Raw genomic sequence first — 25,943 nt, 5'->3', positions numbered from 1 at the left:
CGATTTTCCGCCTTCAGCAATAGTATCAAAGCTGTATCCGAAGCACCTTTCACACTGTCTGTAAAAGCTTGCAATTTTCCAGATTTTTTTTCTGTTCTGTATAAAGGACACTACAAGAAATGAGGGGATGAAGTCGATGTGCTTAATTTTTCATCGCTCTTCCAGAAGCCCCTTTAACGCTGCTTGTAAAAGCTGGCACTGTTCTGTAAAAACGACACTGAAATGGAATGGGTGATAAAATTGCCTTGTGAATTCTTCAGAGTTGAAAAGGAAGGCCTTTCCCAGTGCTGCAACAGGAGCCCCTTTAACACAGCATTCTTTGATTATGTTGCTTTTCTGCGTACACCCGCAGCTGGTCGACCGTCTGCCACCGGTTTTGCCGCAAATCAAAATTGAAATTCCTCATACATGGCGTCACATCACAGATGTCACAGCCAATCAAAAATGCATGAGCTTTAACAAAATAATATACTCAGCCAGCTCGTGACCGCTGCAGTGATGCCGGGTAGAGTGTATACATATATTGGGTTTTACAATATTTTCAACGACAGTAATCCCTCGTTTATCGCAGATGATTGGTTCCAAAAACCACCCGCGATAAGTGAAATCTGCAAAGTACGGTCACCAACAAGAAGTACTGGGCAGGCTAACAAATTTAGCGGAAAGATGCTCATTCGGAATCGTGCTAACACACGAAAACAGACTTCTAAAGGAATGTAAATGAACATTTGGAGCAATACTACATTGTCCTAAAGGTTAGACACATGTTTCCTCAATTAAGAAGTTTTATTTAGACTTTTAAATGTTTTTTTAATTTGGAAAAAAAAAAATCTGCGATGTAGTGAAGCCACGATAAACAAAACGCGAAGTAGTGAGGGATCACTGTATATTGATTGTTTATATGAAGATGTGGCAAGAAAGCAAAAGCACACCGTCTCTTTTGCCAATATTGTTGTCAAAAAATTGTTGTCAGTATATTGACACAAGATGAGGGGATACAATCAACCAAGCAAATTTGCACCCTTGGATGTAGTATTAAAGTTGCAGTGAAAACAACTTTCTCAAGACAAAATCTTTCAGGCTTTTCCCACGTTGCTGTTTTGTACAAACAGCACTGACGCAGAGTTGGGGAACGACGTTGTCCCGTGAATTCAGGTAGTATCGGAGCTGTGACAGAAGCCCCTTTAAAAAGAAACAAAAAGGTTAATTTCTACCTTTTGCCTGTGTTGCTCTGACCCAGCAAGTTTCTGCTCGTGTCAGAGCTCTAACGGAAGCGCCTATCACACTGCCAGTGAACGACCTAATTTTTCGTCTTTATTTTTTGCTGCTCTGTTTAAATGACACAGATTAGGGGGACAACGTTGACCCAGCAATATTCGGCTCTTTGGAAATAGCCCCAGAGCTAGAAACAGATTTCACACTATTTGTAAAAGAAAGGATTTTACCATCTTTATGCGTGAAACTTCTTTAGAAATGGCTTCTATGCAAAATGAAGGGAGAAAGACACCTTGGAGATTTTCCACTTTCAGAGCAGTAACTGAAGCCCATTTCACTCATATTGTCAAATCTGACAGGAATTGGGGCAAGTTGACCCTTGAATCTTTGATTATCTGACCAAAAACTAAAGATATAAAAATACAAAACGCCATAAAATATATTTAAAAACATAACTACATGTAATACAGAACCACTTTCAAATGTTGCTAAATCAAAGAGGCTTTCTGTATCTCTCCCACAGCTCTCTTGAAGGTTTTGTTACTACGTGTTATCTGTCTGTAATCCTACGAACATACACATAAACACATAGTGGCGGTAAAACTATAACAACATAAGACCTTGGTCCTTGCCTGCTATCATTTGGCCTTGGATAAGGTCAACTGCAAGCTATTCTAGGTTGATTTCCTAAGGGTTCAAGCTTAAGACCTAGAGACTCAACTATTTGTATACAACCAATTCAAAGGTCAATTTTTCACGATACACTCAACCTCTGCTATTTGTGAGAGGTAGTGACAAGCCCTGCCACAAATAGTGAAAATGTGATTTACGTCCACCCGAAATGTTCCTAATTAACCAAAAGATACCACAAGATGTAGGGAAAGGACTTTTTCTATTAGACAAGGCTAAGGTTTGACTAAATGATGATCCTCCCTTTACTTCAACACCAAAATCCCACAAGATGCCACCAAAGCAATATTTATATACTGAACGCAAAACAGTAAATAGGTGATTTTTTTCAACAAGAAATGAAGGATAGGTTCCCAAATAAGCCCAAAAATACCAAACTACAAATCACTGAATGTCCTCCTGAAGCTGTAAGGAGCTCAAAGAAGGTAAAGTTTCAAAAAGTTTTATTGTGGGGGGGTTTTCAGCATTTTGCTTACAGCAAACCTTTCTCAGCCTGCCCATGTATAGTAGATGTAAGATGATTTTTTTTTTTTTAGTTTCGGGGAGTGTCTGCATCGAAGTTCAGGGAAATGGAAGCTTGAAAAGGTGCCTTAAACCCAGCCGTTACAAAGCTCTCTCTTGTGGGAGTAATTGAGTCCAGCTGCTTTGTGGAATCACAGAACGCCCCCGTGCACACACACACACACACACACACACACACACACACACACACACACACACACACACACACACACACACACACACACACACACACACCGAGTCAATCAACATGCTGGGCAGTGGAAGCAACTCTGGATACAAAAAGTAAATAAGACCACAAGTCGTACAAAATAATGGGAGACTTCAGGAAATGATTTCATAAAACGATTTCAACTCAGTAAGCAGCTGATAGTGCTTGTCTTTGTAGCTTGTTTTGTAACGTTACCACAAAAGGGTTACAGTGAAGCTAAATAGAAAATGTGATGATAACCATAGAACTGGATGTTCAATATTTTATGACTCCATCCAGTATGGCAGCAAATCTCTTGGAACTTAAGGTCAGTGAGCATTTGAAGGATTATCTCCACGCTTTTTTATTCAATGATTGCTTGCATGTTTGTAAAGTGGGTTTGAGTCATATCAAAACAACTTTTAGCTTCAAGTTTTGCACATTAAACACAGTCCATTAACACATTGTCAACTTCAACTTAACTCATTTTTACACTTGTTATCACAGTTAGGAATGCTAACGTGTGCCTGCGCCATTATGAATATTATGACATGAACAAGCATTCCCGCGCCAGCTGAAGCAAAGTATCCTGCTGGATCTGCTGCGGTATTTTCCGAAACTTGGACCGCAAACCTTTTGAAACCAACCCGGTCGTAAATTGTGCAGCGAATACACAGGAAAACTCCCGCCTGGACGGCAGCTATTGCTTACCGCGAACCGCACAGAGAAAAGACCAGCGTCCATCCAAACTAACATGGCTTACTCTCTCACACTCCACTGGGAGTAGAGGTGTAGAATTTTTCTCCTCAATATTTTTGGAGCCACTCATAGTCCTTTTAAGGACTATTGGTGCACCAATTGTGTGCTTTTTAAGCATACGAAGCCAAATAAGGTAAGAAAGTTGGAAAGATAAACTCTCACAGGTTTGAAACCTGGTTAGCCTCTAATGGCCAGCAGGGGGAGACTTGCAAAAAATAGTGCCCCCAAATGTGAACATGAACACAGTGAAGCTTGAAAGTCAAGTCAACTTTATTTCTTTGGCCCTTTGTGACAAAAAAAAAACTTCACAAGCCCACATTTCACAAAGATTAGCGGCATCCCCTGATCTAATCTCTCCAAAGGAAAAAGTATTAACACTGAAATTTGTGATTTTATTCATCTTGTTAAAAGAATTAACAATGCTTAAACGAAAATATTTTTGGCTGCAAATGAAGATTCAAACAACAAAGACAAACAAATACAGTATTGCATTGGTATTTTTTTCAACTCTTTGGAAAAAAAAGTATTACAGACAAGAAAAAGGTATATACTATAAAATGGACTTGTTTTTTATTTTTTCAGTTCTTTTAAAAAATATAACCTGTTAATGTAGAAAACGGGAGATGTGCATTCACTCACCCATTATCTGTCCCATTTGTCCCCACTAACAGTCATCTGCATCATGCAGACAAAAAAGATCATTGTAGCTTCTTATGTACATGTATGCACAAAAATAAAAAAGTCATACATAACGAACAATAAATGAATATAGTCAAGTCAAATTCAAACAATAATAACAAATAATTAAAATAGTACAAGTAAAAGTACACAATTTTCATTTCAGACTATATTATTGTTATGCAATCAACTTTGTGTTTTATGAAAGTTGTAGTCATTCAGATCAAATTCAGGCTGCGGTGTTGGAAGAACAAAAAACCTCCAGAAAGGAAAGAGTAAAAAAAAAACCTCTGCTTTTGCAGAAAATTTAGTAACATTGGCTGCAGAAAAGAATTCTTTTGGTTTTCTTTTGGGAAATTTTCCCAAGTCAGCGCAATGCTCTGCCTTGTGTTGCTGCAAGAAACAGCGAGCTGTGGTAACATGAAGCGAGCCTGTGTTTAGATTTGGATTGATGAAGGGATGAACCAGCTCGGGTTGGATACTGCAGACTCCCGATTCCTGGTTGGATACCCAATTTCCTCTCCATCGCATCAAAGTATCCACCAACAAGAAAACTAAACCCTCACTTGGTCCTGATGCTGCGTCATCACTGTGGAAATTAACTGTTTATTTTGCTTTGCTGCCATGGCAACTAGTAAATAGTATTTTTTTTACTGTTACTATTAATAAAGTGGAGTCTGTTCACTAGTCCATTTTATTAGCAATTTTTCCTCACTGGAAATGATGCAAACAAAAGCTGTTAATGGGTGTTTGTGATTTCTGGATTCAGGCCTCCATGTCTAATAGACATTTAATCATTATTGAAGCCATTACTTGTGCCAATGACAGACAACTGCCAACAACTTGTTCCCTCACAGAGAGAATATTTTAAGGACCTGAACTATGCAGGCTGCTATTTTAATAGCATTGAAGGCTCAAGTTCACTTGAGACTAATTGCAGTGTTTGTCCGTTTTAGGCCCAAAACTGCTGCTGCAGAAAAGAGAAAGTCGACCACAATGTGACCAATGTATATGTAACGGACCCGACACAATCTGTCTGAAAAGTCTGCATGTCAATGAAAAAAAAAAAAAGATACTTTAAGTCTTCATGAAAAGGATTAGTGGGTGGACAAGGCATATTTAGCAGGATTAAAAGCGGATGCGTGGCATTACAAAGACATTGTTACAGTGTTATCTCAAAAGTGCCAGCATGTCAGCAATGTGTGATTCAATTGTGTTCATAACAAAGTTACATCAACTTCAGTTTTAATAACTTTGAAGGCGATTACAATGTTAGTGAAAGGCTCGGTGGAATTTTTCTTTTTTTTTCTAGCAGGAAGAAACCACTGAGTTCCCCAACTTCCACCTCAAAGGATATCTTGACTGGTCACATGTCAATCGCAGGATTTAAATGAATGAACCAAATCAATGAAAATACCAAACAAATAACCGCCATTTAGGGGACTACAGAAAAATTGACATGTCGTACAATGGTACTTTTACTGAAGAGTGATCCAAGTTACGAGTTCTTCAAGATACGAGCCTGAACTCGAAATTTTTGGAGCACGCTAACGTGCTAGGTTTTGGCAGCAACAGCATTGACTAATGTTAATGATCAATTTTCAATTCTCTCTAAACCATAGCAGTTCAAATCCCAGTTCTGGCTGTCCAGAAGTGTCCTTGAGATTAAACCTTAAATTGTCTGGAAATGAGAATCAATTACTTACCTCTGTAAACAAGAAATAAATGAATAGATTTATTGGGGATTGTGGTCATTTTGTTACATTCTTGACCACATGCTTTTGTTTTCCGTCTACATTCATAGAGGATCTTTTTTTACACTCAAACAACCCAGAAATCAAGCTTGCTACATACTTGTCTTGTCAGTCAGTCGGCTCATCAACATTCTGCAGATGAGCCGAAGAAGGCGAGGTGGATAAACACCTTAATTAGTTTGTGCGTGTGAACTATGTTAGAGATGAAGAACAGGACGACAGCCTGTGGCCCGTGGGCCGCACATGGGCCTACAATATTGTTTAATCTCCCTGTGTAATTGTAACATCAAATAAAAGGAGACTATAAATGTCAAAAATAAACACACAAGCCCAGATGCTCAGCACAATACATTTTTAAATGCTGCAATTTGTTGCAGTGCTTTGTTTTCTGTCTGCCCGTAGTCTCCTCTTGGATAAAACGTGTCTACTTACAAAGAAGTCAATATAGCAAACACCCGTTTCCTTTCATTGTTATGTTTGTTACAGTGTCTCTTGCCAACTGGTATACTCTAGAGCATGTCGAAAATAAACAGATGTGAACATTTGTTTACACTGTTGCTCTGAACTGTGCCTCAAAGTTGAGAGGTCCTGGGTTCAAAAGTTGGCTCAGGCCTTCCTGTTTTAAGTTGGCATATTCTTCTCAGGCTTGTGTGGGTTTTCTTTGGGTAGTCCAGCTTCCTTGCACTTTCCAAAAACATACATGTTAAGTTCCTGTGCAATGTGGCGATCCTGCCACGTCCAGCCCATGCCAATCTGAGCTCAAATCTCCACCGCGTCACCTTGCTAAAAGCTAGAGTTGCAAATCCGGTGGCCAGCACCCGCTTTGAAAGCTCAGAGGAGTGAGATTTTCACCATTGTGCATTCACACTGGGCAAGATGGCATCCACTTGGAAGACTCCAATTTGTCCATACATGTTGGAGTGTGAATGGTTGTTTTTTCAATGTACCTTGTGATTGGCTGGTGATCTAGATGAAGGTTTTGCCCCTTCATCATGATCAAAATCAGCAGGGATAGGCTCCAGCTTACCCGCAACCCTTATGAGGACATGCACTTTAGAAAATGAATGAATGAGAAATAAATCCCTATATTTTATGGCAAACTAATCCAAAACCACAATATTTGTTTGTCACATCGTAAATCTGGAGAGCCAAACTGAAATTGTACACCACACCTCTAGCTCAAGTCAAATTCCAATGTAGGGGATCTGTGTTTTATTGGTTACCTTTAATTTGACATATTAATAATTGGATAGTGCAATTATTACAAACACAGCATGGTTGGGTAATTGGTCTGTGGGCAGCTACAGTGGCATATGGAGCCAGCATGTTTTTGCCTATTTAAAGATAGAATCTACCCAGCAATTACACCAGACCATGATGATGTCATTCCACGTCCTCACTTGGAACTCACTTTAGCTCTGTGGGAATTGTATAATGTTGTATATTTACATGTAAAATGATTACCAAGCCTCCCTTCATGCGAATATTTTATAAGTGTCTCTCCCCTTGCATGTTGTGGTAACCAAAATAAGTCGCCACCACAGCATCCACAGGTTGTGTATGTCCTCAAGTAGGAGTTCAGAACATTCAGACACAACCAAAACTAACTTAAAGAAAAAATGATTCTCCCATATAACTAAACTCTAACTTAAAGAAATCAATTATTAATATTATAATTATTACTATTATTAAAAATATACAAAATAATGATTCTATACATAAATAAACCAACAATTCAAAATCAATCAATGATTTTTATTTATTCATTTTATTATATTTTGACGAATATCAGAGTAGTCAGGGAAAAATGAAGGACACTTCTCATATAATTTAAAAAATGATGATCACAACACACACACACACACACACACACACACACACACACACACACACACACACACGCACACACACGTACACACGGTAATTTTTACATTTTTCCTCAATGTTATTGGTTAGTCCACACATGTTTATAATTTCTTTATACATTTAGTAACGACAGAGGTTTAACATGTATTTTTAGGAATAATAATAATTAATTTTTTCATTCCTTTATATATATACACACAACTAATATAATTAATTGTCCCTAAAGTCGATGGAAGACGTTTTTTCTTTCACCGCACGTTTCGTAGCAACCGTCTCCCAAATAGGCCGCTGCACCTCAGATTCCACAGAAAGGGTGTGAGAACCTGGAGCGCAAACATAAGCGCCTCGTGACGTCACACTTCCTCATTTTGGCATTTCTAGCCACACCCTTGCCCTGCCCACAGGTGGCGTAGCCGCTGTCAGTCAGCCCCTGTCACATGGTGCCACTCCTCCCGACACTCAACTGCGTGTTTGTTATGCGTACATTGCTCCTCCCTGCCTCCCTGCCTTCCTGGCCGATATGAACTTTGGAAGCAATGACTAGTCGCCGGCTGCTTCTCCAGTGCTGCCAGAAAATTCTCCAGTGATTACTTTTTTGTGTGTGTGCGTTGGTGGTGGACAGCTCTCATCTGTGCTCTCTTGTTCTCATCCATCCAGGACAACATAAACGTCTTCCTTAAAGCCTGCCTCAAGCTCGGACTCAAAGAGGCACAGCTCTTTCACCCCGGGGACCTCCAGGACTTGTCTTCAAGAGTCACAGTCAAGTAAGTGGCTAACTTCTGCTTGTATTCTTTTGTGGTATAGTGTATGAATGAGACTTTGAATGTGGTTCCGCACTGTTGCACGCTCGCACAACAATGTGAAATGTTATTCATTACAATTGGCGTCATTGCCCTTTGACAGTTGACAGAATAGCCTTAAAACTACTTCGCCAATTTTTAAACAAGTCTCATTACAGATAGAACCCGTTGAATTCAGATCCAGAAATTATTTTTCCATTATTGTTAAAATGTAGTGTTTTGGATCTTTAATTATTTAGTTGTGCAAAAACATCACAATTCGAGTAAAAAAAAGTCATGTTTTTTTGCAGGACTTTATGCTGGAATATTATGAAGGGATGGGACATGGGCATAGAAAGAGATAGTAATATGGTTTTGGTCCAGAACTGAAATATCTATCTATCTATCTATCTATCTATCTATCTATCTATCTATCTATCTATCTATCTATCTATCTATCTATCTATCTATCTATCTATCTATCTATCTATCTATCTATCTATCTATCTTTATACTACTGGCAGCAGCATGACATAAAAATGACTAACCCTGGAAGGCCACGTGAATATTTGATATGGCGGTGTCATGATTCATTTATCACCTTTGTTGAGATTTTTGGTGGACATTTACATTAATTCCAAAAAAGAAATTGTTTGACCTTGAACACTACTGCACTTTGTATCATTCATCGTGTGGCCCCAGGGAAAACCCAATCAAATATTTGGTATGCCCATATGTTCACTGCAAAACAATTATCAATATTAATTTTCCATTGAAAAGTGCATGAATTTTAATGAGGAAAGCAGGTGTTTGCTTCAGGTGTGTATGAATGTGCACAATATGGTTGCTGGTCCAAATTGAGGTTGTTTGACATGTATTTTCATGTTGAAACTATGTGTAATGGATGAAATATGATTCGTTTAATCTTGTTACTCCCTTTGGTTTGTATGTTCATATAGTGCCCTCCAAAAGTATTGGAACAGCAAGGTCGGAGGCAGTAAAAGTATTTCAAATGACATCTGTAACAGTCTGATGAAGTCAATGGGTCGCAGTTATTGCAAGTGATGTTTTAGGCCACCATATTAAGTGTTAGTCACTTTTGCTCACTGGGAAAGTGGGTGGCATAAATCAAAGGTGCACTCTCCGGGATTGTTTAACACATCTAGATACAAAATAAAAGATGAACTTCAGAACTTTAGTCAAATTTGGATCTGAAACACAAATATCAGTTGAGAGGAATGAAAGTAAGGCCCCTGCCCTGGTAGCAGAGACAGTGCACCAATACAGTACAGTCAAGTCAATGACATTTCGACAATGTTGTAGTTTTGGGAGTGTGGCTGGCCCGCAGAGTGGCATGTTGAACAACCTGTTCGCTTTTTGCACTCAGATGAGTGTGCGGGAGGGCGCCGACTCGATGAGGCACCCTTTTGAGGGGATTTCGGATTTTCATGTTAGGCCTTGGGCTTTTTTTTACCTGTTCTACACAATTGCTTGTCTCATTATCCCGTTATTTTGGAGCGTTTTTTTTCACCCCCTTTCTCTCCAGTTCTACTGTTGTAGGCGAATTTTTTATGTATTTATTTTTTTACTTCAAGATACCCATGATCTTTGGTCTTTCCTGCAATCCGCTTTTTTCCCCCCATCATCCACTCTGCGCTGGATTAGCCATGTTTCAGTGATGTTGAAAGCACATAAGACACAGAGATCAACGATAGGTACACTAAACAAACAAATATGCCTGGTTATCGTGGCACACCTTCCAAGCTAACAATGATGCCCTATGCTACAACATAATATCAGTGCGTCACACACTTTCTTTATGGAGCTTTGGAATGACTCGTATTCTTGTCGTTTATCTTTTTTACCACTACTGCCATTGCCGTTTTGTTTTATGTTTTCTTTATCATCTTTGGATATATGTTGATGATGGTGTGCCTACAAAGATGGCACAAAATTACTTTTTAGCCACAAAAAAATGATCTGATAAGGAAGTATTGGACTGAGAGTAGCGCTCAGCTTTACTCTTTTGAGACAATAAAAATCGAGTCTGTTCTCGAGGCTCCATATTGTTGATAGAGTTACTACCTTAGAGTATTTACTCAAATAGTGTCCTCCCCTATGACAGATTGGTTGTGTGTGGGTTTTGTAATATTTGTAAAAATGCTTACTTCTGATACAGACTATGATGGTACATATTGAATTTTTATGAAAAGTATTTTTTAAAGGTAGACAATAATGCTATTATTATATATTTTTATATATTTTTATAAATGTGCATTTATAAAAACAACTGACTTGCCGCTAATAGATGCTTAACCTTACATCTACTTACTACAACAGTAGTCCTTCCAGGCTATTTGGGGAAAACATCTTGTCAGGTCTGAGGTTTCATTATATGAGGAAAAAACATGTTTTATGATCTTTTTAAGCAAAAAAAAAATATGCTTGATATATATTAGTTTGTCTTTTATTCGGAATCACTGTACAGTAAATAATTTTAATAATGCATGATTATTTACTTTTGGGGGAAATGACTAATGAAGAGAAGCTTGACACACCATGTTCTTTTGACCAAGTTAAATTATTCCCATGAAGAATAATCAAATATATATATAAAGTGTTATTTAATTTAGCACTTCTCCCCTCTGCAGCATCTCCACCAGCCCCTTTATGAGTGGAAACAATAGATTCACCGCATTTCTACCAATGGAGTTTTTGCAATTTACAAGTGCACTTTGCTATTGCACTTGTTTTGCACTTCTCTTTGCCACCGTGTGAAAAAAGGGAGATGAGGCGGACAACCTTGTCCTATTATTAGGCTATCCGGAGGGTTGCTTTGACAAGCAAGATTGTCAAGACTGATCGGAATGGTATCGTAACTCTGTAGAGGAGCTTTAAATAGCGTCCTTTCCTCCCCCCACTGCATTCTGCAATGCATGCGAGGTTAAGTTTGCATCTGTGTGTGTTTTGAGAGTGTTTTATTCAGAAAAGAAGTATGTTTTTGAATTTTGGGGGGAAAGAACACAGATGTGCGTGGATAGAATTGTGTCGGCCATGTTGCCCCTGACAGGAATTTATGAGCCGAGATAATGTAACTAATAAAACAACAGGTGGGGAGACTAGGAGAAGATAATGTCAAGCGTCTTCATTTAACTTGATCAGAACGCGGCAAATCAAACAACTGTCTTTGCTCTGTGTGCAAAAGCTTTCACCCCCTTGAAGCCATTGGACCCTGCTCTATTCTCAATCTGAATTTCCCTTTTACACTGTGAATAAATAAATACAAGACCGATTATTGAGAATATGACAGCGACCATGCTGAAGGTCTTCTGCAAGTTTGTACGGCAACCCCAGGTCAATGTGAAACTCTTTGCGGTGTATGAAGGTTTCCAACTGCTGAGCGTAGCATGTGTTTGTAAGTGTGCGTTGTGTGTGGGTTTTTAAACAAACCATGACTTTGGTTTGTGTGTAGAATGGTAACTTCCAGGTCAATTTCATGTTTAAATCTGAAATGCTTTGCGCATTGCTGGTGAAAGTTACATTTGCATTAGCTTTTAAGCTAATTGTAGTTTGTAGCTGCTAAGGAGTTGCCTGATCCATAGTAGATACTAGTTATTAGTTGCTAGTTGGGAGTTGTTAGTAGGTTGTGTTGGCTTTACTATCCTGTAGTCTATTGCTTGTAGCTTGCAGTAGTGATTTGCATACGAGTTAGCAAGGCATAGCTTCAAGAGAGCGTTCCACCCAGTCTTTTTTGGTTTTGCTTCCAAATACGTTGTATTGTGTTATATGACTATCCATTTCTATTTGACACATTTAATGGTATTCCTGTAATGTTATTTCATATTATTCCAAAAATGTGTTGATTTGCCCTTAATAGATAACTCTTCTTCATTTGACACCACTGCAAGCCCAGGAACAAATGGACTGCTGGAAAACATACCAAAGCCACATAGGAAGTTAAAAGCAAGAATACTTTGAACCCTCATCCAAAATATTTCGAGAATCTCAATGTTGCTCGACTGGTTTGCCATCGAAACGGGATGTGTTGCAACCGTATGTCAAACAATAATCCTTGTAATGCTTGATATGGGCTACTTTGAAATATTACAAGACTTCAGGCTAGGGTAACAATTGTAACAATCGTTCTGATGAACTTGCAACATGAGTATGAACTTGTCCCTTGCTGTGGCAACCATAAAAGTATTATTGGACGTTTGTATGCTGACCTTTGAGCTTTGCAGTGATTCTATTGCCTCATGCTTGGGAAAGCTACCCTCTGATAGACGAGCTGTTATCAGTTACGTAAAGTAGAGACAATATCAAAAGTGTCATATACAATAGCTAGTGTTGTGGCAGGGATGATAAGAGCATTTCATTCTGTACTTTAAAAGATGACTTTTGACCAGGCCTGCTTCATCACACTGGAGGTTGTGATTCACCACTGTGTTAACACCGAATCTTTCCTTTTTTTTTCGGTTGACAGGAAAATTAAAGTCTTCCAGATGAATCATGGAAACTATTTCCCTTCACCACGGGACTACAGCCTGCAGAGCAGCCTTCAGGAGAGTGTAGCTTCTACTAGCTCGTGCTGCTACATTGTTGCGTACAAGCGAGTGTCGAGTAGTTTTTAGCTCGAGTAGTTTATACCACCGTTTAACTTGTGCTACTAGCTTTTAGGTTACTAGCTCGTTACTCGGGTAGTCAGTAGCAATGAGCTTGTATTAACATAAATACTACATTGTAGTTGTTGACTTGTTTTGTATGAATTGTGATTCTTCCAGTAGTTTTTAATTAGGTGCTTGCACTAAACCACAGCTTCCATCTAGTAGCTTGTACTCGATTTTAGCTTATTCTATTGCTATCCAAAATAGTGTGGGAGTACGTAGTTTTCTTAGGTCCAGACATCATCACATTGTATAGACAAATTGAGAGCTACTTCTCAGGTATCAATTAAAGAAAAGGGATATCAATTTAATACACAGTTATGAAATAACAAATTTGCTCAAATTACCATTACTATGGTTATCATGATGTGAATGTTGAATGGATATATTATCAACATACCACAGCTACTATAATATGCAGTATATCTAACAAATATTATTTCAATAATAATAATAATATGTACTCCAGTAATATATTCAGTAATGTCTATGAATTGAAAGCTGAGTCCAGCATTAAGTGTATTTTTTTTCTGGAACGTCAAATTACAAAGCATGGTAAAATCTATATGTATATAAGGCAAGCTTTTAAAGCCTTAACTTAAAAAAGAAAATATCCCAAAAACTTGATGTGCTAGAAAAAATAGTGAAGATTTTTTCTTTTTAAAGCAATGTCAAAGAAAGATTTAGGGACAGTAAAGCCATCTCTGATTAAAATTTGCCATTGATTAGTGTAATTTATTTGAATGGAAGTACATTATCCCCCCCACGCCCCCTTTGAGGGGACCACCAATTGAAGGAGACAATGATTGTCAAGCGGACCTCACGCTTTCCTCTGAAGGATACAAATGAGCAGGTGGATTCGATTTTCTTGTTTTTAAATTCATTATAGGCGGATCAAACTAGTAATATTCCGGAAGGAATGGTTTATCATTCCAAGCAGTACAGAACACCCAATAGTGCTCCTATGTGAATATGCAAATGATATGGACAAGCATGACCTGTGAGTATGTGCGTGGTGTGTTGGGTGTGGTTGCATCATGTTTTCCTACATGGCGTCACTTGGAAGGCGGCAGTGGTGTTGGTAATGGCAAACACACCATAAACATAAATGAGAGTGGTATTCGTGGTTAAACACCAGACCTCATTCGCTGCCTGTTTTTACACTTGATGTCACAATACAATGCCTGGCACCAGTGCCTCTTCTGTTCAAGTGTTGCATTGTATAGCGTGTGTACGTGTTTGAGTGTGTGTCTGTGCGACTGCAGCTGTGGCAAACATGATGAGGTGTTGAATGCAATCGGAAATTCTGCCGTTTTTAAGAGTAGTTTGAAGCGTGTGAAAAAACTACTTGCTAACTAACTAACTAACATTTAAATTCAAGGACTTACAGTGTGCGGTCATGATGTTCCATTGTTACAAGCTGTTATATGTTTATCTCTTAGCACTATCTCGGCGTCATTTGTGTTGTTTGAACGACAAGTTTGCGTAAGTGAAGGGATGAGTATGTCTGAAGCTGCAGGGAACTATCAGTAAGAAGTCTTTGCAAACATTTGCTTTCACTTGTACAGTACATTATTTTCCCCACACATACTTATGCACAATTTGGAATCACCCTAACTGACTGACTGTTCTGATTGTATTAGAACATCCTCAGGCTTTGGACCCGCTGAAAAAGTTATATTTAGAGGGCTTTTATTTTTAGTCTTTTCCATTTGAAAGTTGCTACCACCAGCCTGATTAGAAGAAGCAGCATACAATAGTTTTAAATAAGCCTTTTGTGGCTGCATGCATTTGTGTAATTAAATGACTGAAAATAAGTGGGTGTGAGTTGCCATTCCCTGTTTTAGAAGTTGATCTGTTTCTCCTCATTAAAAATTTGGTGCACAGTATGTTCAGTAAAAGAGCATCTTAAGATGCTCCATAAGTAGTGGTCGGTGTATCAATCACAATATTGGTGTTGATCCCAACACTAATATTGACATTGATTTGGAGGTGAAGGAGGGCTTTTAAGCGGGGAACGTATAATCCTTTGAGACGTTTCTGTGATCAATGTCTGTATCAATAAATTTGACTTGACTTGATTAACCCCTTTTTATCAGAAGAAAACAAACACCTACTCGCGATTTTTTTCGACGAGGTAATGAGGTCTTATTTATTTATTTATTTTTTTAACTTTCATAGCAAAATGCCATTGAGAGGAGTGGTTTGCAATTAATGTCACCCTGGCACCTACATTTTCCTGTGGTCACAAAGTTGTAATCCACTTTATAAAAGTCAAGAACAATATAGAAAATAGATTGTTAAAGAACAACTTTAAACTGAAATATATTTTAAAAACACACTCAAATTGTTGTAAAATCACCATTACATCAAATGCAGTATTTGTAAAAATACAAAACAAAAAAAACATGAATATAAAATAGTTAAACGCAGTGAGTCGCATTTCGGTCATAAACAAGGACATTTTTTTGTGTGCGTTTAAAAATATAAAGTAGATGATGATGGTAATTTGTTTAATTCATATAATGATTCAAAGGGTTTGATGTATTCTCTTGTCATTTTTTTTTTAATGAAATACAATGACATCCACCGACCACCACACGTTGCAAAGTACAATACAAAGTGTCATATCGGTGATAGTTACCGTTTTTTTTAGTATCCGATTGATAGCAAATCTCGCAGTATCAAACACCTTTATCATTAACCACTTAAACAGTTGAGCCTATATTTATTGCCACGAATGTGTGAAACACAAAAAAAGGAAGTCTAGCAATAATTATATTTGCATTCATGTAATTACTGTCTAATCAAACGACTGTCCTTGTTTTACGCACCACCCACACCCTAGCAGGTTTATCAGTCAGGCTCCATGCAAGGAAGGCGTGAAAGCTAAGAGGGCATGTGTGTCTATTGCGTTTGTGCGTGACAGCACAAATGCATGGGCGTACATTTACGACCTCGCCACTGTTGTACTGTGCGGGGGCCATTATCACTGTTTATGGGGCTTCTTTGAATAGAGACAACACACAAGCGGTTGCAACTGTACCTACACAATCAATGTGCGAACAGAAAGTACTTGTTTTCATTCCTCAGATTGACACTGTCAGCTTTGTTAGGTGATGCGGATGATATTCAGCCTTGTTTTATTTGCACAGAAAAGCCTTGTGTGCTCAAGTTAGCTCAAAGCTACATCTTTACTAAGTGCTACTTGGTTTCACCGAGTCCTTAAGCCAACGGGAATGATATCAAAGAGTGGGAGCAGAAACTTGCTACACAAGTGACAAACAAGTCATCAAACTGTTTTGTATAGCTGGAAGGTAAATTATCAGTCTGCATCTTCTCATTGAGTGCCTTTCTTACAAACAATACAAAGAAAGGAGGTGGGAAACTGTCTTGTCACTAACAACCATATGTCAGATAGCCATTTGGTAGCTAGTATGGGAGGCTAGCCTAAAAGTCTACATCTTCACTGTGTTCCTTTTGACAAAGAGTAGTACAAGCCAGTTTCACAAGTGACAAACATCTTGAAGCTAACCCATAACAGCTAGCTAGTTAGCTAGCTAGTTTCCAACACGGGTCAGGCCACATCTTGATCAATACAAACAGATGGACTCAAATGCATCACACTGATAACAGAAGATGACTTCAAAGTCCTTTGCTCACTCCAAAAATGGTTAGCCTTTTTGCAAGCTGACGTACTGTAGCTTAGTTTAAGCTTAAATTCCTATTGGTTTCATCCCAATGATTTGATTAATATTGTAAGTCCTTTGGAAAAAAAAACCAGGGCCCAACAAATTCCCAATGAATCCCAACGTGATGGTGTTTTCAGAAGTGTGCATGTGCGTGCGTTATGTTTTCTCAGCCTTTTGTGTTGCCGTGTGAAGGGCGGGCACTGTAGTCTGGCCTGTGCTCTCACTTTCTAGCTCTTTCAATGCCACTCTTTTATTGTCCACTCACACACAGTCACACAAACATGCACACACACACACACATATACATGTATACATCCACACACAGTGACCTCCTTTTTTAAATTTTCACTCCCACAGTGATGAAGAAACTGACCGAAGACTCAGGAATGTGAGTTATGATTTGTTTTGTTCCAAATTCTCACCTTGATTGTCATTTAAAATGTATTTCCGTTTGTTATCACAGAGGTTTGTTGTTCAATCACGCTAAGAAACAATATGCTGAGTAGTTATTTAAAACCCCGCATACGTAGAAAACTTGTTTTTAAAAAGCTATTAGTACTTGTATGATCTTTTCAAACATGCCACCTGCAAATGGCCCCTGTTATGTCGATTTAGTATATAAACGTTTTTGATTGGATTTTGAATTGTTTCTTGCAAAAATCAACAACGTAGTCAACCGGGGAATTGTTCACTTTTTGTGTGTGAACACACAACAAAACCTCAGCTATTTCTTGTATGTTTTTATGCTACAGGTGTTGATCACACTTTACTGGCTTGGTCGAAGAGCTCAGGACGAGCGTTCCTATGATGGACCTTATCTAAATTTCAAGGCATTCGAGGGATTACTTGGCACAGCACTTCATAAGGTAACGCCACATGAGGATATTAAAACTAGCACTCAATACTGTTTGAATATTATTACAACGCCCTTTCTGCACATTGCATTTGTGTAGGGCTCCCTAGGTATGTGCAGGATAACATGGTTTACATGCCGCACAGAGGAGTACAAGCTAAAAGCTAAAGTCATATATGATCCCATGGCTTCACAAGGTTATTTAGGTTTCGTTTGCCACCTTGCTCACTCTCATCAACATGTGACTGAACTGGTTTGAGCACATTTTGTGCATGCATCGGTAATACTGTAATTCTCTTCAAACAGGGATTGGCAGCATTGCAGTTGTGCAATGCCTGTTTGATTGTAAATTGACTTCTCAGTGTTTGACAGTGTCATCCATTTTAGATGATTTTTTGTTTAGTTCAGCTGTCACCAACCTTATTGAAACTGAGGGCTACTTTTTTTTCGTGATAAATGCAAATTTTCCGATGATCATTTCTACAACATCCCCCCCTAAAAAATACATTGTCCCATTACTGGTGAGCTATTTTTAGAATAGGGACAGGCTACCCATGTCTTCTTTGGGCGATATCTGGTGCTAGCTTGTCAATTAATTTTGCTATCTCACTAGTCGGATTCAGCTTTTTAGTCATAGCCGCTAGACAATTACCCTTTTTTTTTTTTTACCAGATAATGGTGCACATTGAGGAGTCTTTTTTCACAGCTAGCAGTGCACTTGCATTTGAGTAAAGTAAGGTCGTGACCTGTGTATCATACCACTGAAGACAGTATCCCATTGGTAGAGTAACAAAAAGTTATACAGCTATAGTTATTTTTGCCTTCCATAAAAACTATACTGAACTGAACTGTTATTGTTGGACACTGAGGTTTTGTGTAAATGCAAAAGCGAGAGGCCCATGGCCAAGAAAGGTCATTCTCCATTTGGGAGTGCTCTCATACACACCCACACATTCTGGAAAGAAATATTATAACTGCTTGTAATAATGTTTTTTTTTTGTTGTTTTTTTTTGTTGAAAGGCTGTACACGAACTGTCTGGTCAGAAAGGCGGCAGCAGCACCCAAGACAGTGGTTTGGGAGACAGCTGGTCTTCAGAGCGAGAGGAGCGTCATCAGTTAAAAGGAAGAGGAGGTGGACACAGGAGAGACGACTCCTTAGACAGTTTGGACTCTCTGGGCTCCCAGACGCTTAGCATCTCATCAGACGCCACACTCAAAGGCAGCAGCGAGGGTAGGGCATCCTGCTGACAGTTACTCTCTTTTTTTCACAAGTCTACCATAAATATTTGATCTCATCTTGCTGGATTGTCAAATATTTGTGGGGGCAAGCTGCAAAAAGTTGCCTTCGTTAAGACAAACAGCTGCCGCCACCTAGTGGTTTGGTCTAGCACGGAAATGTTTGTTTTTTTTCAAAATTGACTTATAATTATCAAGCATAATGAGCATGCTTGCATTAGAAAATCAGTGTGATCGTATTATAGTTCATCCACCCCCATAAAATGGGAGCAGTGTGACATTCCACAGTGCTCCACACTGACTTGTAAATTAAATGGATTTCAGAAGTGTGTGTGTGTGTGTGTGTGTGTGTGTGTGTGTGTGTGTGTGTGTGTGTGTGTGTGTGTGTGTGTGTGTGTGTGTGTGTGTGTGTGTGTGTGTGTGTGTGTGTCTGTGTGTGTCTGTCTGTGTGTGTCTGTGTGTGGGGGCTCCATACTCTTGCCAGAACACAGTTTCCCCCCTTTTATTCTTTTCTATTTGCCTCTTCAAGTCAACCCAACCCAAAAGTTATACTAGGCTTTTTTTGGAAGGGCCTACTTAGCTGTTAATCTTCCAGAAATACGGCCAAAGAGGATGACATATGTTTTACATAGCCAGAGAATGTCCTGTGTTAAACCAGAACTAACAACCAATGCTTCCATGCAGCAAATGTTCACATTGTTTCTATATTGTAGTAATAAGAAGAAAAAAAACTATTTGTCCAATTTTTATGTATATTTGCTTCTACAGTAGTTTTGGGTCAACAATTACTGGAAATCAAATTTGTATACTATGATTTTAATTATATACAAAATAATGTACGCAGATTTTATGAAAATGTGTGTCATACTGTCATTGGAACATCTGTCAGAAAAACAAAAAGATGCCATCCACTCTTGGATTTGAGCCCAAAATTAATCAAGCCGAAATTAATCACTTAATCAAACTGTTCTTTTGTGTCCAAAAAAATTGTGGAGTAATTGTTTTTTGTAGGATTAGGTAAAAAATAATAACAATAATAATATTAATAACAACATAACACACATCTATTTTTACATGCATGTTTGTTGAATATAAACATTGAAATCCTCCTACGTGTTTACTAGTTTGCTTCCTCTCATCACTTTTTCACCAATAAGATCTACACGGGGGAATAGTCTTGTCACAAAGTTTTCCTATTTTCTACATATGACTTGGCCAGGCATGTTTGATTTAGCCGTTTATTGAGAACATGTTCAATGACACAGACAGTACTATATTGACGCACAACAGAACACAGCAGGGGCAATTTTATGATCAGAAATTTAAGGTGTTGACAGCTTAAATATTTTTTTTTTTTTCTGCACTCCCACCTTCCAGGTTGTTGCAGTGACGCCGAGGCCGACGCAGCTTTCAGAATGGCCAACAACAAGGAGTCTCTTAGTTACCGCCGCTCTGTCAGCCTCACACCGAAGGTCACAACACAGTTCAACCAGTTCCTGCCCACTAAAGACAAGGCCGCGGCATATGTTCCCGCTCCCCTGAGGAAGAAACGAGCTGAGCGCACCGACGACAGCCGACGTAGTTGGGCCAACCCCATGGATGAGGATGACCTCCCGATCACCAGGTACTGTACTAAACCTAAGTTAGTAACTGAAGTTTTGGCTGTGTTCGGAATCACTCTCTAGCCACTACATTCAGGGATGTCTAACCCATTTGTGGTGCGGGCCACAAGCTGGTTTCCCTCAGAGGGCTGTAAAGACTCTGAAACTATATAAATATAGAAGTCACTTATCATGTAATGAATAATTACATACATATACACAACAAATTGATGATATATATTTTTTTTACATTCAGTAGTTTTGTTTGCTCGTATGGTTGTATCTCTATGGATTGAAGGAACACACTGAGTTGGAAGTGGTGTGTCGGGGTTTTGCCATTTCAAAGGCAACGCAGGTTTGTTTTGTAGTTTTTGGTCTTGATATTGTATCATTCCAAATTAGGTAGGAAGTATAAGTTATCCTCCGACGTGTACATCTAGAAAAGTAGATAGCAATATATCTCATAATGCATTGAGTTGTTGGTGAGTTGTAACTTTGATCAAATATCTCGGGTGGACAAAGTGCTTTATTTGTATTAGTTTTTTAAGATACTCTCAAAAAATATATATTATTATATCTTGTTGACTTGTTCAATACTTTTCACAAAAGGTTATCATTTTGCAACAACAGTGACATAATTAATAGTTCACAAGTGGTGTTTGAAAACAGATTTTTCATTGAGTAAAGTATAAAGTCATCCATGTATAAAATCGCTATATACTGACTCGGGAGAAAGGAATGATTCCAAACACAGTCCATGTCTTTGGAATTTTACATTGTGACTCATTTTCTTCCGATGCTGCTGATGTTTGTCTGTGATGGTCCACGTTGGTACCGGTGTTGTGTTTCCTTCCCGTTTCCTGCAACGGCGCCCTCAGTGACGCCAAGCCGCCCCCTGACAAAAGTCAGATTAAATCCCCCAGTGCTCACCAACAGTGTACCTTTGAGTACGAAAGCGGCAGCGACTCTGACTCAGACCGTCCGGACCCCGATGTTGTTATGGATGACCTGGCCAGCCGACGCTTCCACAGCCCCTCGCCGGCGCCCCCTGCCAACTTTTCCGTACCCATCAGCCTGTCTGTTTTGGGTAGGGCGCCCGGGGGGCAATGGCCGGGGATGACTGTGAGCCCCAGGGTTGCTCGCAGGTCAGAGAAGCATCGGTGTGACTGTGTTGTGGAATCATGGACGCTTCCTTTATGCATTCAGTTTGTTCGTCGTAACATCGGGCAAAATCTTTGGATGTGCTCATGCTAACTGCTCCGTTTGCTGAGTTTTTTTTTGGTTCCTGTTTTGAGCCAGGTTGGGTTTCAGCTGCACAATTTCATTTGGCCTGCCTGATTATTTTTGTGCACTTTCGACTGAATTTTGGTTTCAAGCTTGCGTTGAGCAGTGTTGAGGATCACCCCCCCCCTACTTTTGGTTTGCCGTGATTGCCTAACAAACCAAATGCTATCACACGCATGATTGCGCCATCTCTCTGAAGCAGCGGCAACAGTGAGGAACAAAGGGCCGAGCGCCGCTCCCAGGTGTCCACTGACAGCATTTTCAGTGATCAATACGCCAACTCCGAGGACGAGGACGACGAGGTGGGCTACGCAGACCCTGTGCAAGATGACCTCTATACCCGCAAGGTGGGATCCAGACACTCGGTAGCAGGCGATGCCTCATACCACAAGTTCTTGCCCAAGTTGTGGACGCCGGAGGAGGACGTTCACATCCGGAAGATCAATTTGGGCTCTCAAAGGAGACCGTGGTACAGGAAGATACAAGGATTCAGGTGTGTTAGGAGCACAGGTATCCAAATCAACTTGGGGCTTGATTTACTAAAGTCACAAATAGCAGGCGCTAAATTACCTGTTCACTCACTAAATTGCCCGAGCTCTTTGCAAAAGCGGTTTGAGACTGTAGTAGTAGAGCGCAGCAAGCATAAAATAAAGTTTTAGGTCATGGAATTGGAAATGTTAGTGGAAGACAGACAAAGACAAATGTTTCTCAAGTTCCAAAATTCAATGGATCACTCTGATTTGCCACAGCAAGCAGCCTTATAAAAGCCATGCATTGGGTTAACCTGCCTGAGTGGCAATTGGAATTGCAGCTATGTGTCCATCCGGTGAATTTAAAACTTGGACAGCTTAACTGGAAAACTGCAGAAGAGAGGCCAACACCAATTGTCAGTGCACTGTAAATGAACCCATGCAGATGCAAAAAAATAAAAAAATACAGTTGAAAGCAGTTTTTCCATGGATTATGTCATGACTCCTAGACTACAGTATTTAGAAGCTTCAAAATTGCATGACTGAATAGCTTTTATCTGGGTCTGAACCTGCCTCTCAGACATCCTATTAAAATGAAACTTAAATATAGTACATTTGACAGACTCTATCTTAGTTGTGGACAGTTGGTAGATTAGCTTTCAAATTTGTTTGCGTGTGCACAGACATGTTGAGATCTGTTCTTGCACACGCAGGCCTTTAGTAAACCAGGCCCTATTCAGAAGAAACATAAACCACTTCATAAGGTACACCTCCACCATTTAATGGGCTCTAATCCAAAAGCTGCATCCACAATTCTGCCTTTACAAATGTATCTCGTATGTATTTGCCAATCAAATAGCTGCAAAATGTGTGTTACAGCTCTTGTATTGGATGTCATTAGATTCTGCAGGTGAACCTAATGGCGTGTCCAGTTTCTTCCTGCTTGCTCAAGTCTCCCCTCTATTCTTCCAAGCATGTAATTTTTTCTGCATGATTCTTTGTGTTTCCGCTCCATTTTTTCCCACTAATGTTTCTTTCTTTCTCTCTGTCGCTGCCCCGCATCTTCTGTGTCCCTCCCCCTTCCCCGTCTTTCCTTCCATTCTCGGCCTCAGCCATGAGAAGTCGGGCTCCTCATCGGACGATTCCGATCCTGACGTCGCCCCCCCGCTTCCCTCGGGCCCCTCCTCCCCTCTCCCCTCCACGGCTCATAGCGCCAAAAGGTCCATACATACATCCCGACATTCCACAAAACATCATGTGTCATTTTATATACACATTTTGCCAATTGGCTGTTTCTACTGAAAAAAAAAGAGCAATTTTCTCATCACACAAAACTTTATTGCATAGACGAAATACACAATGTGGACAAAGGTTTTTGGACGCATCTACCACACTGCAGAAAATATAAGTATTTCTCCCAGCAAGACATTTGACAACCTAAGAGAGAAGGAATCATGCCTACCACTTCATTTTGGTTGACACAAACCCAGAAGCATAATGCTTCTGATAGATAAGTGCTTTGTATTCGGATCCTGTAACATTTCCACCCACCCCTCCATCTTCTTTACCATTTAGGCTTGATAATCAATTTTTTTCGCTATGATACTTTTCAACCTATTCTAAAACTAATACAGCCAATATGTTCCTTATAAAAATCACTGTAAAAACCTTGTAAGCAAAAGTGTGCCCACCTCCAGTATAACCTGAACCTAAACTTGATTGCTTTGGAGCATCGTCCAATTACTTTTGTCCAAATTGTGCATAACTTCTATCAATGTCTGTCCTTTTCTTTGTCCTTAGTCTAATTCATATGCATGAACTTATCAGCTTTCTGTCCTTTTCTCTTATACCTGCCCTGCCTCCTGCAGTCCTCCTATGCACGCTCACAACCCTCCACATCTACCTAAGACCACCGTATTAGAGACCCCGCCAATGGTGTTTGCCCCAGTAGACCCCACCTCTGGTCCCAGATTGGTCAAATGTCAGCAGTGGCCCCTGCTAGGGCGCCAAGATCCCCGGGAGCCTCCAGATCCTATCGATTATGAGAGCATCATCCCTGATTTGGAGAACGATGACATGTTTGCAAGGCGGACCCTCACTTTCCAGTCCAACAGCGAGCTCGCCACAGTAAAGACCCCTCTGGCTGCAAAGCGCTGCCTTTGGACATCGAAGGAACAGATCAATATTGTGACACAGCTCCATAAAGAGGAGGAAGAGGAGGAGGAATTTCCCGACATCGAGCAGGATGATGTGGTCCAACGTCGGGAGAAAATTCAGCAACAACAACGTCCCCTGTCAGGAGCCCCTGACAACTTCTCCCCAATGGCCATCCCTGAGCCCTGGGACCTCCCTCCTGAACTCAAGACCAGACTCTTGTGCCCCCCGTGCCCCCTCACCCAGGAGTCATCGCTGAACAAATCCACCCGTGTCCGAAAGGAGCCGTGTCCCGAAACGGATGACATGCTGGTCCGCAAGCTTACTGCACAGCACACCCAGGTGTCAACCAATCAGGCGAGCCCTTCCGTGCCAGCTTCCTGTTGTGAGGACGACCTGCAGAAATGGCAGGCCATCAGGGAAGCTAGTCAGCGGAGACACAAGAAGAAGCTCATGGTGGAGCTGCTAACCACCCTCAAGTTGTAGGAATGCAATTGTTACACATTTGGCTTGAAGTAATTAATTTCTCGTCTTGGGAGGGGTTTGTTTTTGAAAGTATAGTTTGGTCTGCTGCATTTACTGCAAAACCACTGGCAAATTTCTTGTATTTACTGTTTGTTGTTGCTTTGAATTGGAAGGGTTGGGGGATTCTTTCAAATGGAATATTTCCATACAGGTTCCTGTTGACTAGTTAATGGATGCTACAATTCTACAATGTACAAAGGTCACATGTTAGGTTCTTTTTTTGAGGTGTGTTTTGTAAACAAATATTATGCAGGTTTTTCCCTCAAATAGTGACCTCCATACTATGACTGTTATGACATGGGGTGTTTTATCACATCACATGACAGAGAAGAAGAAAGACCTCAGGCCTTTGTAAAAATGTTAAAATGTATTCATAAAAGTCTGTCCCTAATAGATACTTTACCCCCAATAGACTAGTACTGTTTGCATTTGCGCAAATAAATGCTCCTGACCCCTTTTTATTCAAATATAATTTTAAAAATGATCCACCTCCACCAAAAAATGTTACTCCTAAAAGATGCCTGTAACTCAGTTCAGTAAATGCACCCAGCCACTGTGTGAGGAAGTACTATGATATTTGAATGGAGGGTTTTCTCATCAGATTGCTTGCTCCAAATAAATACATATACAGTCTACTGTATATTATTATCTTGTGAATGCACCTTCCGTGCATGAAAACCACACAGAAGTGTTGGGATTGGTCGCGAAAGCCTTCAGAAATTCCTCATAGCGCTGACGGAAGTTACAACTCGCACAATCTCTGCAGCAACTACAACATCAATCTACACTTACACAAAGGAACCGTTGAATCTCCATTGCGTGGGTGTACGGTACTTCACCGTTATTTGTTACGTTTCCAGAGCGAGTCTTGTAAAAGTGAAATAATGATGTCATCCATCTGCACACAAACACGCTACACACACACACACGCATACACACACTCAAGTGTGAAAAATGCTCACAAGTGGACAGCATCAGGTCCAATGTGACAATATGTGACACTTATGTCTGTCG

The 25,943-nt window shown here is 39.8% G+C and overlaps 2 protein-coding genes across 9 annotated transcripts in view; both read left to right on the top strand.

Moving 5' to 3' along the window:
- LOC147050738 (LIM domain only protein 7-like) overlaps positions 1-25,943 on the top strand; it is a 48,951-nt gene that overhangs the window by 10,471 nt on the left and 12,537 nt on the right. For all 6 annotated transcript variants that reach the window (XM_085921300.1, XM_085921302.1, XM_085921301.1 and 3 more), the window contains exons 5-9: positions 8,329-8,435; positions 17,164-17,194; positions 17,559-17,672; positions 18,680-18,890; positions 20,273-20,519. In XM_085921300.1, coding sequence (XP_085777426.1) covers positions 8,329-8,435; positions 17,164-17,194; positions 17,559-17,672; positions 18,680-18,890; positions 20,273-20,519 — 710 coding nt within the window. The remainder of the gene's footprint in view (positions 1-8,328; positions 8,436-17,163; positions 17,195-17,558; positions 17,673-18,679; positions 18,891-20,272; positions 20,520-25,943) is intronic.
- Positions 20,526-25,562, top strand: LOC147050739 (LIM domain only protein 7-like). 3 transcript variants are annotated; one of them, XM_085921305.1, is made up of 3 exons: positions 20,526-22,273; positions 23,363-23,470; positions 24,119-25,562. In XM_085921305.1, exon 3 carries the CDS (start codon positions 24,126-24,128, stop codon positions 24,888-24,890), a length of 765 nt encoding a protein of 254 aa, XP_085777431.1. In that variant the 5' UTR covers positions 20,526-22,273; positions 23,363-23,470; positions 24,119-24,125; the 3' UTR covers positions 24,891-25,562. The 3 variants fall into 3 exon arrangements, with proteins under 3 accessions (XP_085777431.1, XP_085777433.1, XP_085777432.1); XM_085921307.1 differs by lacking the exon at positions 23,363-23,470; XM_085921306.1 differs by having other exon boundaries at positions 20,526-23,470.

This window comes from Syngnathus leptorhynchus, chromosome 9 (assembly GCF_054491065.1).
Source record: "Syngnathus leptorhynchus isolate UIUO chromosome 9, UIUO_Slep, whole genome shotgun sequence".
NCBI lineage: Eukaryota > Metazoa > Chordata > Actinopteri > Syngnathiformes > Syngnathidae > Syngnathus > Syngnathus leptorhynchus.
This window is presented reverse-complemented; position numbering and strand designations above follow the sequence as displayed.